Here is a 12,457-nt window from a genome sequence, read left to right on the forward strand (position 1 = left end):
GAATTTACCCAGCCAGGTTTAACCCCTGGTGCCCTTTTTTGGGGAATGGCCACAACCCAGTCGTTTGGGATCACCACAGAAGATCATAAAACAGGCTCCTGGACCTTCCTGCTCACTCAGACCCAGAATCTTGGAGGAAGGGTTATGGGAGGCAGAAATCTGTATTTTTTTTCAAGGCCTGGAGTAATTCTGATTAGCTGGACAGAGGTTTAAACAAGAATGACTGTTCTGCATTACTGCACACTGCTGTAGGTTTCTGTCTTTGTTAGATAGGTAGTCTCAGGATATCTGGGCTCTAATGAAGAGGCTGAAATCTTTAAGTCACAGGAGCCTTTAATTTTGCTCTGTTTCTATTCCCTTTGCCAGTTGAAGAAATCACTGCCAAAGGTGACCAGAGAGGAAGGATCCCTTGGCACTCCTACCTCTGGACAATCCAGACTATAAAGTCTCCATAAAGCTGGTTCCAGCTATTCATGGGGCTCTGAAACCACCCACCTGAAGATATAAAATAAATGACCCTTTTCAGACTTGTTTTTTTCCAGTGGCACGCCCAGTTAACCAAGGAATTTTAGAGTTTTCAGGGGAAATGTAATATTGAAATGAGTACTTCACTTGCTGAAATGCGATTCATTGTAGGTGAAATTGAATTAAAATTGGCATTCCTTGAGCCACCTGGAGGGACTTTATAATTCTAGTCTTTCCCCAAATCGTAGACGTTTTAAATTTGGTTTAAATTTTAAAGATTGGCATAGACATTGGTTGGTATATTGGTTTCATCGCTGGATCCTCACCTTGGGGTCTCAGCAGTCAGTCTGCAGCCCAGGTTCCACTCGAGAGTCAGGGCAGTGGGCTCTGAATTGGGGATGATCAATTTGCTGGTCAGTCTCTCTCACTACAAGTGTGCTTCCAGATGCCGTGAGCCAACATGGGCTCCGTCACATACAATGTGATCAGTGTGGGCACTTTATCACATTGTAATATGTTAGTTTGCTCGTCCTGAAGAGCATTTTATGTTGAAGTCTTAGCAACATGAATGAACGAATCACGGAGTCGGTCAGTGTTTACCACCAGGAGGGCTCGGCTGCGTCGGAGCAGCCCCGCGCCTGCGTGGGACTTCTTGGGGGAAGAGGCAGGCAGGCCTCCGACCTCTTCTGTGTTCAGTTGAGCCTCCTTACTGCCGGCTGCTTGATGCAGTTGCTGTAAGCGTTGAGTTGTTCGTGTTTGAACTTTGTGCTGCTCCTTAATCATCCATGTCGCCCTCCATTTCTGTGCAGATTGCAGCCCCCCTCCTGACGAGTCCAACCCAGGTACGTGGTTTCCGTTCAAGGCTTCTGCAGATGTCTTTATAATCCTCAGGTAGTGTTTGTAGCTGAATTATCCAAGATTCCCCTGTGCTTCCAGAGTTAGGAAAATATTTTAGGAGTTTGTTCATTTGAGACACGTAGCAACTTTTCTTAGGTTTGGTGAGGGACCAGTTGGGCTGGGGACTGTGGCCTGAAGCAGGCAACCACATGCAGTTTTTTCACTTTTCCATCATGTAACCTTTCCAGATGATTAACATCCGTGAGGGCATTGGGCTTCCTGATTCAGAACAATACATATTTGTAAATGGTACTTCCTATGATTTCACCTGAACTTGTGAAGCATGTGAGCATTACATGGAGGGGGTGTAGCCATCCAAGTGTTGCAGTATTCATAATCACACAGCATCCTCTCTCCCGAGTCTGGATGCAGCTTAGAATTCTTAGTAGGCATTGCTGGCAGCTTTCAGTTGGAGATAGTGCTAAAAACGGAATCTTTTTGCTGCATTTGCACGTAGAAGTCAATGTGCATGGCTCTAGTTCAGGGGTCTGTAGACTGCAGCTCTGAGCCGAATCCTGTCCACTGCCTGCTCTGGTAAATAACATTTTATTGGAAACCAGTCATGTCCACTCATTCATGTATTGTCTATGGCTGCTTTTGGGGCAATGCCAGAATTGAGTAGTTGTGACAAGGACCCCATGATCCTCAAAGCCTAAAATACTTCCTATCTAGCCTTTTACAGAAAAAAGTGTGCCGACCCCTGCTCTAGTTCATGTTGAGTTTCCTAGTTGTGGCTTGTGGGTTTCCCAGAGTGAGCATGAGACCCCCAAATAATATGCTTTTGCTTACACCCAAAAAACCAGCTACCCAATCAGTCTGATGATTGCATATTTCTGACTGGATATAAATGTGAGGTAGCAGGATACCTGTGTTATATCTAGAGTACAGCGAACTGGTGATTTGGGAATTTACCAAACTCTCTGTCAGTTTTAGTGAACCCTCTCAGCTCACATAGCACCATGAATTTTATATCAGCTGTGTCGTTTCTAGAAGTGCTGGTGGCTTGTCCACAGGTAATGTCAGCGAACTAAAATGGTTCCCTGCCAAGAGTTCCTTTGGCTTTTCCTGGAGAGCCATATTTTATCTTGGTTAACACACACATTTTTTTCTCTCACTCTTTCTCAGTCTTCCTCCCTCCTTTCCAACTTCCTTCCCTCCTCTGTTAATGAGGGGAAAAAAATGCAAAAGCAGGGTATGGATTTGAAAAAAAACTCTTCAAAGTTATCCAAAGTAGCATGGTCCATGGATTGACCACTAGTCAGTGAGCATTAACAGACTGTCAACTAGACAAGGAGCTTATTACCCCCCCCCCCCACCCAGAAGTGAATCAGCCGCATCACTAAGGACAATGTTTAGTTGGGCTGATTTTTTTTTTTCATAGCAAGTCTTTCTCGACGAAGGGAGCAGAATATGACACCGTCACCAAATGTAATATCCCAGATACCTTTACTAAGCTAGGTCCTGGTAGAAGTCTCATTACTGTCCCTGAAATCCATTTTGTCTGGAAGTTTCTAATTATAATTTTTCTTCATATTCCCCCCAAATTTATTTCCCCCTCAACCCCTACTCTCTATTTGCCAGAAGCAACCTGACACAATAAAAATAACATGGAGCTTAGGGTCAGTCAGACACATACAAATGCCAGTTCTTTTTGTGTCTGGGAAGACACTTAACCTCTCTGAGCCTGTTTCCTTACCTGTATTATTAATATTCTTTCTGTCGATTAAATGAGGAAACAGGTAAAGCACTGACAGGTTTTTTTTAATTTTTAAAAATCTTTATTTATTATTTTTGAGAGACAGAGTGTGAGCAGGGGAGGGGCAGAGAGAGAGAGAGGGAGACTCAGAATCTCAAGCAGGCTCCAGGCTCTGAGCTGTCAGATGTGGGGCTCAAACTCATGAGCCATGAGATCATGACCTGAGCCGAAGTCAGACACTTAACAGACTGAACGACCCAGGAGCCCCAAAGCACTGGTTGGTTTTATGTACACGGTGGCTGGCACTCTTACTGAATTCTGGAGCTATCCAGGCATGTGTGAGCCCTCCTCTGGGAAGATGCCAGGCTCCTCTCCCATCCAGACCCACATCTTTTCTTCAGGACAAGATCCCAGTGCTTCTTAACCATTCTTCCTTTATTCCCAATTTTTTTCAGAGTTTTTCCCCCCTAATGTAACAAAACTGCATCATACTTAAATGGATTTTTTTGAAAGAGAAGTAGAGAAGCAGGTAAAATGAAAAAGTATTGCATGGAGAAGATTTGCTTAGTCAGCTAAGACCACTTGTACTTTCTGATCATTTTCAGATTAAAATGATGATAATTTGCATATTAATTGCATAGGTACCTGCACGTTAATGGAAAAGCAAAGTAAAACCGGCAGCATTTGCTCTAAGAGCATTTACTTCTTAGTTAATGACTGTCTACCTTTCCCCCAATTATTTGGCTACAAAAATTTAGTTGCCATTGTCTTTTTTGATCGTTGCTGAATATAACTTGCATGCAACAGAGTTCTTCAAAGAAACAAAAACATGGCCTCTGAGATTTTTCAGAGGAAGAAAGAGACTTGGATGTTATCCAGCAGAGCTCTTCCATTTTACTAAAAAGGACTCACGTGGCCAAGGGGTCAAGAGACTTGTCCATGGCCAGCACTGCTCAGCGGCAGCTGGGGCCCAGGACACATATTTTCCACTCCTCGGTCCAGTGTTCTCTGTCACCATGAGTTCTTTGCTAAGACCTTTCCTGCTATAGACTTTCTAAATTTAAGCCTGCCTTTTTTTTTTTTTTTAAATTATAGATATAAATCCTTGTCCACATACGGTGTGCCTGCATACACAGTTAGATCATTTCCAGACTTTGAATGGATTCACGTACTTGAAAATCTGCCTCAACTGAACACTGAGTATAGGGAAGTCCTTTTGCAAGGTTTAGGCATTTCTCTAAATCTGTGTCTCAACAAAGTGCTACCCATACAGTTTGAGAGAGTGAAGCTCGTCTCCCTTCACTCAGGGTTTTGGATTCTGTTTGTCTAAGACAGAGCTTACCCTTTCTCCCCAGTGCGGTGACGTCTGTGGGTGTGGTGTCACTCGCATCTCATCCTGAGTGCCGTGTGCTGCCTGGGCTCCACTCCCTGCCTGCGCAGCCTCTGCTGTGGTGGGCTCACCCAGTGGTGACAGTCAAATGCTTCTTTCTGGGCTTGGTGACCTGTTATAAATAGAACTGATGAGGGCATGTCTTTTCTCTTTTAAATGCCTTCTAAATAGGGAGGCAAAAAAAGAGCCAAAGCCCAAAATACCTTTGACTCTGTTTTTCTACCCTGAGGTTCTATTTTTTTTTTTTTTTAAAATTGTTTTGGTACAGGGTCACAATTTCCTAATACCTCTAAGAGAAAACTAAACTAGAAATAGAGGGTAGCGGGCAGGGAGTTTGGGGGCGGGGAAGAAAGCGCAGAAGCAGGGGATATTCTGAGAGCTGAAAACACGGGAAACCATGTGGAACAAACGGTCTTTCCTCCAGACGTGGAAAGCGAGAATGTACCACAGCCACACACTGGCTCTGCAAGGGTGGAGTTGTCCTTCGCTCTAGAAGGATGGGGGCTTTTGCCTTAATACCTGGGTCAAGAGAAGCAAGATAACAGGTCACTTTTCTGGGTGCCCTTCTCGCCCTGGGTGGAGGAACAGTGGTGAATTGCAGATGACTCACAGAAACTTTTTCGTCATTTTCCTCAAAAGGAATAATCCTGAGCATTTATGTATATAGCCCACAGTAGGTTAGGGAAACAAGGCCTACATCATTGGTCCCACAGTAGGTCCCCTCTTTGTTTACTGGAAAAGCTTCAGGCCAGAAGGTTGGAGACTGGGTTGGTTCCAGGCAGAACTTAGTGCCAGTTCTGGGCCGGAGCTTGGGCCGAGCAGAGATATAAGATGCAGAAGGGGTGGGGAGGGGGAGGGGGGCAGTATGAGGGTTAGGGTCAGGCAACTTGCTAAACTTATAGAACCTAATTCTTAAAGTTTTCCTCCTCACACGTCTCCTTTCTTGTGCCCAGGTGAATGGAGTGAGGCCCTTTACCCCCTGCTGACCACCCTCACAGACTGTGTGGCCATGATGAGTGACAAGGCCAAGAAGGCAATGGTCTTCCTGCTCATGCAGGACAGCGCTCCCACCATAGCCACGTACCTGAGCCTGCAGTACCGCCGGGATGTGGTCTTCTGCCAAACTGTAAGCCCCGGGAGTGGCACGGAAGCCCATGGGCACCTCCACCCTCAGAAAACACAGGCTTAGGAACTTGTTCTCTGGCTTCACCCTGAAAAAACCAAGGTTGACAATACTTCCACCTGCCTGTGGCTCTTGAAGTTATTTACTAGAGAGGTCTAGATTTTAACATGGAGGGAGGAATCCTACTCGATAAGTCTGTATTTAGGAGAGGGTCTGAGTCCACCCTTGTTCCTCCCCATGGAAGTGGCACTGGTGGGTTGGGCACATCCATGGCTCCAGCCTGAGGCATGCTGCATTGTGCATGCCACAGGCCTCTTTGCCACCTTTTTTCCTACAAAGGACTTTAGTGAGGGAGACACGATTATTGCTGTCAGTGCCTTAGTTCTGCTGCTTGTGCACAACTGCTGTGATAATTTCTGTTCTCTTTTGGAGAATGTCACGAGTTTGGTAGATGTGAGTTACCAAAAGCAAAGTGAACAGTGATAGAAGGTCAGGCTGGTTCTCTGCAGGTCCACCGGCCCATCCTTGTGAGGCCTGTTTCATCCCACAGAATATCTCCCACTGAGGTAACTTGCAGAGTGACTGTGTTGTCTCTCACTTCCGTTCTTTGTTATGATCACTTCAGTTTCCAGCCAGAGCTGGTATGAATCTGTGAGTATACAGGACCTTTTCACGGTGGGAAATTAATTCTAGGCTTCCAGAAGGTTCTAGCCCAGGAGGAAGCCCAGGCAGTTCAGGTTGGAAGCTTAGCCAAAACCAAACCAGCCTTTGGGAGCAATAGGAGTGGCAAGCCTGGAGTGCTGTGCGCCTTCCCCATGGCCTCTGCCCCTCATGGCCTCAGAGCTGAGTGCTCCCCACACCCCAGATGGAGGGGGAAGAGGTGCTGCTGCGGCCCAGCCAGAGCCGTGAAAGTGGAGAAACTCAGGGCCAAGGGCAAGGCACAGGCTGGTAGCCATTTAGTGAGGACGTGTCTGTCCCCCTCACAGCTGCTTCACCTCGTGTCTCCCCCACAGCTGACTGCTCTCATCTGTGGCTTCATCATCAAGCTGAGGAACTGCCTGCATGATGATGGCTTCCTGCGCCAGCTCTACACCATTGGGCTGCTGGCCCAGTTCGAGAGCCTGCTGAGCACCTATGGTAAGGCTCCAGGGGCTCCCACACACCCTATGCCTCCGGGATCCTGGGGGTATTGGGCAGTACGGACATGTGTGATTCCCATTCTTTCTTCCCAGATAGTTTTCTAATTGCACATGCTGATGAAAATAAATCTAAACATCATCAAAATACGCAAGAACCAAATAAAAGTCCTATGTAGTTACAGACACACACATCCATAGTTTGTTTTATTGTTGTTGGTTGTTACAAAGATCTTTCTGGTTGAGGATGGATGATAATTATTTAAGCAATGTTCCTGTGGGACATTGGGCCACTTCTGAATTATTCTTTTTTTTAAGGTTTTTTTTTTTTTTTTTTTTTAACATTTATTTATTTTTGAGAGACAGAGACAGAGCATGAGCAGGGGAGAGGCAGAGAGACAGGGAGACACAGAATCCAAAGCAGGCTCCAAGCTCCGAGCTGTCAGCACAGAGCCCGTCATGGGACTCGAACTCACAAACCGCGAGATCATGACCTGAGCTGAAGACGGATGTTCACCCAACTGAGCCCCAGGCGCCCCTGAATTATTCTTATGAAAACAGTGCTGCCATAGGTCTCCACACACAAGTCTGTGTGTGCCTCTCGGCCCATTTCTGCAGCCACTACATTATTGGAAGGAATGTTTCTGGGTCAAAGGGCAGGAATATTTTTAAATTTCATAGATATTCCCAAATTGCCCTCTAAAAAGACTCTTCTTCCTACTTTCATTTTTTTATTCTGAGAGGATAAAAATGAATAACTTTTTAGAAGTATTTGTCAGTCTTTAGAGTTATAAGACGTCAAGTAAATGCCAAGCACTATGGAGTGTAGGGATCCAGCCCCAGTGTGCTGTTTTGCTGTCTCTGTCCATTTCTAAAGTGCCAGCTTTGCTTTCTGAGACTCCATACATGCCAGTTTTCTGCCCCACACTTCCCCTCACCAGAGAGGGCTGTGAGTCGTGGTGCATGTTTCCACCAGCCGAGCTGCTGAATGTGGCCGCGGGGGATTTCAGTAGCTGCCTTTCCCCATGGAGAAGTGGGTCAGCTGGTGAAGAGGCTGAGACAGTCCCCGTCTCGTCACACCACGCCTGATCCCATCACCTCCCACAGCTCTGTGGCTGTGCTGAGCCCATGGGGCAGGTCCCCTCCACCTGACCTCCTTCCATCCGTCTCTCGCATCCAGGTGAGGAGCTGGCCATGCTGGAGGACATGAGCCTTGGAATCATGGACCTGAGGAACGTGACCTTCAAAGTCACCCAGGCCACTTCTAATGCATCAACAGACATGCTGCCCGTCATCACTGGAAATCGGTAGAAAGATTTTTTTTTTTAATTCTCAGAACTAGCACTGTGTTTTAATTTATGTTCGTTACATGTGATGTACTTTCATTTTTGTTTTATTCTGTTTCATTCAGTTAAAAATCTTGATCCTAGCCTAACACATTAATTTCACAGACCTGTAAATGTTCATGACCAGCAGTTTGGAAACCACTGAGCTGGACGGCCAGTCTGCACTCCAGTATCGAGGCCAGCTTGGTTTTCCTCTTCTCACTTACCTCCTCTCCTGCCTCTCCCCTGTCCCAGCCCTCACCCATCCTCTGGCTCTCTCCACTGTTTTGCAGTGATGGGTTCAACGTGCGGATCCCTCTGCCGGGCCCCCTGTTCGACGCCCTGCCCCGGGAGATCCAGAGCGGCATGCTGCTGCGGGTGCAGCCCGTCCTCTTCAATGTGGGCATCAATGAGCAGCAGACACTAGCCGAGAGGTGCGTGCCTGGCTCTCGTGGGGGCCGGGGTGGCTGGAGTGCTCTTGTGAGGTGCTGTAGAAAATGTCCTTAGCCCTCTTCAGGCTCTGAGTGCTGCGTAGACTTTGTCATACCTTCCTTCTTTTGGCCAACAGTCTTCAGATGCAGCCATGTACCCAGCCCTGTGTTTGGTGCTAGGGACACAAAGATGAGCCAGATGTGGTCGTGGTCTGTGTCCTCAAGAGACTTGGGCTGGTAGGAGAGAGATGTGGACACAAGGATGAAGATGAATACAGGGAGTAGGGGTCTTAACAGGAGACCCAGGGAGAGGGTGTGAGAGAGGGCTTCCTGGAGAGGCTGATGGTTGAATTGGGTTTTGAAGAGTAAGTAGGAGTTGGTCAGATGAGGAGGTGAAGGAAAGACCTGGCATCTCAAGCCAATAAGCCTGAGCAAATGCAGGTGGGGACAAACCATCGGGGGTGCTGAAGGCCAAGGTCCCAGACCAGGATGGGCAGCGGTGAGGTTAGAGAGGCCTGTATGCCAGGCTGAGAGCCATGCCTTGATTCTAAAGGCCTTTGTCTAGTAAACTCCCTCCAGGGTCCCCTACCAGGCAACAGGGAAGAGTCACATGTGCCCATGTGTGCAAGTGTGTGTGTGCACATATTTATGTGTGCTGGAGAGGAGGAGCGTTTGGGCATGTGTAATGACCTTCCACTAGTAGGTGAAAATCTTCCCTGTTTTATCATTACATCCATGTGGCATGTGTGTTTTAGAATTTAGAACATGTCTTATTCATGTGGGTTTTTAAAGCACTTGCTGTAAAGGGAATTAGGTCGCTAGGATGATGTGCCATCTTCCTGTTGGGCCTCTGGAAACCAATCACCCCTACATAGGTGTAGGTCACCCCCACTTAGCAAATGTGGTTGCTGGTGGGAGACATCGAAGAAGTTTGAGTAGAGCAGGACACAATCTCATCTACGTTTTAAGTGGTTCACTTATTGGCCATGTGCTGGAAAGATATGAGGGTGACAAGTGTGACGAGGAGGTTGTTGGAAAGTCCAGGCCAGAGGTGGTGAGCTGGGTCAGGCAGGAGTAGTACGGGTAAAGAAGGGGCAGACTGGAGGGCTATTTCAGTGGTGAAATGGAAGGTGTGGTTTGTAGTTACGCAGGGTATGAGAGAGATGGTGGAGAGAATAACAGGCTTCCAGGTCGGTGGCGAGGGGGTGTTTCCATCTACTGAGCCCAGAAACCAGGAAGATCGTGCTCAGGGACAGATGGGGGCCATCTTAAGCTGAGGCCACTAGCTCAGGAAGCAGAGACCTCTGAGGTGCGAGCAGAGCTGGAAGAACCCACTTCAGGGAGAGTGGGCAATATCAGGGGCCCGGTCAGGAGGTGTCCCAGGGAAGACGGTAATGCTCCCTGTGTCTGGCAGCTGCCGTTCTTGATGACTCTGCAAGAGCAGTTTCTGGCAAGGGCTGAGGCAAGGCCATGTCACAGTGAGCAGAGGGGCAGGTAGAGGAGGGTGAGACAGTGGAGATGGGGAAGACTTGGTGAGTGCAAGGTCTTTGCTCATTTATCTGCTTTTGGGACACTCTCCCCTCAGTTCATAAACAAGCCCAGCTCACTGTGTCCTGGGGCAGTCCCCGAGGGAGCAGGTGCCTAGAGGAAAAGCCATTGTGGGCATTGGGGTGAATGGACTGTGGTGGACCCACAGGAGGGAGTCCTGCTCTTTTAAAGGGTGACATGGGATCATGAAGAGGCTGATGTACAGGGAAGTCCCTCAGCAGAGCAGTAGTGGAGCTGGACTGGGCATCCGGGCCTTAGACTTCAGAGCCTGCCAGTATTAATGACCATCTGGGGGTCTTTCTCAATGGTGACTTTCCTCTTCCTCTACCTTACACATCTGGCATGTCCTGGCTACCTGTGAGGCATGCACAGGATGAGTCTGCATAGAGAGAAGAGAGCTAGGGCCTCCCATACAGTCCAGGAGGAACAGCTAGTCGGGTGTGATTATTTAGTGGGCAGTGTGACTTCAGCTTCAAGTACAGGACTGTGTCCTCACATCCCAGCCAGAGCCCCATTGCCATCCCCTCTCCTAAGCACCCCCGGGATGGGAGGATGGGGACTCACAGTGAGTGGCTGTGAGAGGGGTTTCTGTGTATGCTGCACCAGGGTCTGGGACAGATGGAGTTCTGTAATCTTTTAGGCACATTTGTAACAAATGTGTGTGGTTCCTGCTAATGAAATGTATTTAAACATGTCACCAACACAGCAGAGATGACCGTATGCTTGGGAGGAGGGAAGTGGCTTAGAATATAGATGTGCACAAATAATGCTTGAGAGAATCCATGTTGTTAGCTTCAAGGCAGTTATGTTCATGCTGGAAGGAAGTGTCATTCACTAATGGTGTCCCCGTATGACCTCCGAAGGTTTGGTGATACGTCTTTACAAGAAGTTATCAATGTGGAAAGTTTGGTGCGGTTAAATTCCTACTTCGAGCAGTTTAAGGAAGTTTTGCCTGAAGATTGTAAGTATTTCTTCACTCACGGTAGGTTTCTTTTTCACCTGCTGTCTGTCTTGTGTCACCCTGGGTGTTTGAGCCTTTCCTGCCCACCAACCATCTGGATGCTGCATCCATGTGCACGACTCCTCCTTGGCTTCCCTGTCCCTCTGGAAGCCTGTTCATCTGCTCAGACTTTGCATGGTGTGAAGCCCCACCCAGAGAAGCTTCCCTCAGGCCGCCGCCCTTGCTGATTCTTCTCTGGCCTGCCCGTTCTAACGCGAGGCTTTGTCACACGCTGTCCCAGTCCCTGGCGTGCATTGATGCCATGGTGCATGTTGTGCTCCTACTGGTAGGGCAGATGGGATCGCAGAGGCAGGGCCCCCACTCGGCCCCGTGCTGGTGTGAACTCCCCCTGCACCTGCATCTATATAGCACATAGAGTAAGATGCTGGGCAGACACTTATTGCCGTGGGGGGCGAGAGGGCCCCTGTCTGGGTGTCCCTGGAGGCAGTGGAGAGTGACAGTAGCCATCACAGCTGACAGCCCTCTCTGTGCTGCTGGACTCAGGCAAGAACCCAGGGTTAAGCACACTATGTGTACATGGGGAACTCTCTCCTGATGTCAACCCCAGTACATGTTTACTGAGCACCTGCCCCATATGAAGCACCACGGGACCCAGTGATGAAAGAGACTGGACCCTGCCTGGATAGGAATAGGCTCTGCCTGTCTGTGCTGGCACTGTCCCAGCCAGTAGGGGGCACCCCCAGGTGAAGGAGGCAGACTCCAACCCTGGGTAACACCAGTGTCCTCTAAAGGGGACTGCCAAGAAGGGAAGACGTGAAAAGGCTTCATTTGCATTCCCGGATCACTGATGTGCCGGGGCGCTGTGCTGTGCTTTGCACACATTTCCGCACTGACTCCCCATGATAGCACAATGAGGTAGATGTTAGTTTTGGTCGCAGGGAAGAGTTAGCCTGGCTCTGAGGCTTGGCGCTTAGTGGGCGAAGGTGTCCTGTTAGGAGATGCTGTGTTACAAGGGACCGGGCTGGAGAGTTGACTTCAGGGATTTGTCTCAAATCAGCTAGAGTGTGCTGATTGACTTGGAGGAGGGGTGCAGACCACCGGTGCAGTGTTTTCTCCCAGTGGAGGTGGCTTGGGAAGAAAAGGTTCAACAGACGAGCCAGAGGGAGAGTCCTTGGAAGCAGGAGAGAAGCAGTGTTACCTGGGCGCTGAAGGTGGGTGAGAGAAGGAGTGCCTGCTGACTTCTGAGGCTCATTCAGTGTGGTGAGGGCTGCAGCCAGAGCAAGTAAATGACTAAATGGTACTACCTCGATGGTCCACTCTTCCCAGAGATCGGCAGAGATGTTGAGATGGGCAGTGAGGGAAGGAGCTAGAGAAATACTGGCTGCAAGATGCAGGAGCAGCTCAGGACTACAGATTGGGGTTCTGCAGGGGTGGCAGTGTTCCCGTCAGGAAGGGGAAGAGAGCGGGCTGCTGTGGACAGGAGGA

General features: G+C 48.6%; 1 protein-coding gene across 16 annotated transcripts in view; it reads left to right on the forward strand.

The window, feature by feature from the left end:
* INPP4A (inositol polyphosphate-4-phosphatase type I A) overlaps positions 1–12,457 on the forward strand; it is a 156,918-nt gene that overhangs the window by 106,113 nt on the left and 38,348 nt on the right. For 13 of the 16 annotated variants that reach the window (XR_009248715.1, XM_058684353.1, XM_058684357.1 and 10 more), the window contains 6 exons: positions 1,275–1,307; positions 5,402–5,574; positions 6,585–6,708; positions 7,888–8,014; positions 8,326–8,466; positions 10,875–10,972. Coding sequence is in view for 15 of the 16 variants with exons in the window: in XM_058684353.1 (XP_058540336.1) it covers positions 1,275–1,307; positions 5,402–5,574; positions 6,585–6,708; positions 7,888–8,014; positions 8,326–8,466; positions 10,875–10,972 (696 nt within the window). In the remaining variant the exon portion in view is untranslated. The remainder of the gene's footprint in view (positions 1–1,274; positions 1,308–5,401; positions 5,575–6,584; positions 6,709–7,887; positions 8,015–8,325; positions 8,467–10,874; positions 10,973–12,457) is intronic. The other 3 variants (XM_058684356.1, XM_058684362.1, XM_058684365.1) reach the window with 1 other exon arrangement.

Source organism: Neofelis nebulosa, chromosome 9 (genome assembly GCF_028018385.1).
Source record: "Neofelis nebulosa isolate mNeoNeb1 chromosome 9, mNeoNeb1.pri, whole genome shotgun sequence".
Classification (NCBI taxonomy): Eukaryota; Metazoa; Chordata; class Mammalia; order Carnivora; family Felidae; genus Neofelis; species Neofelis nebulosa.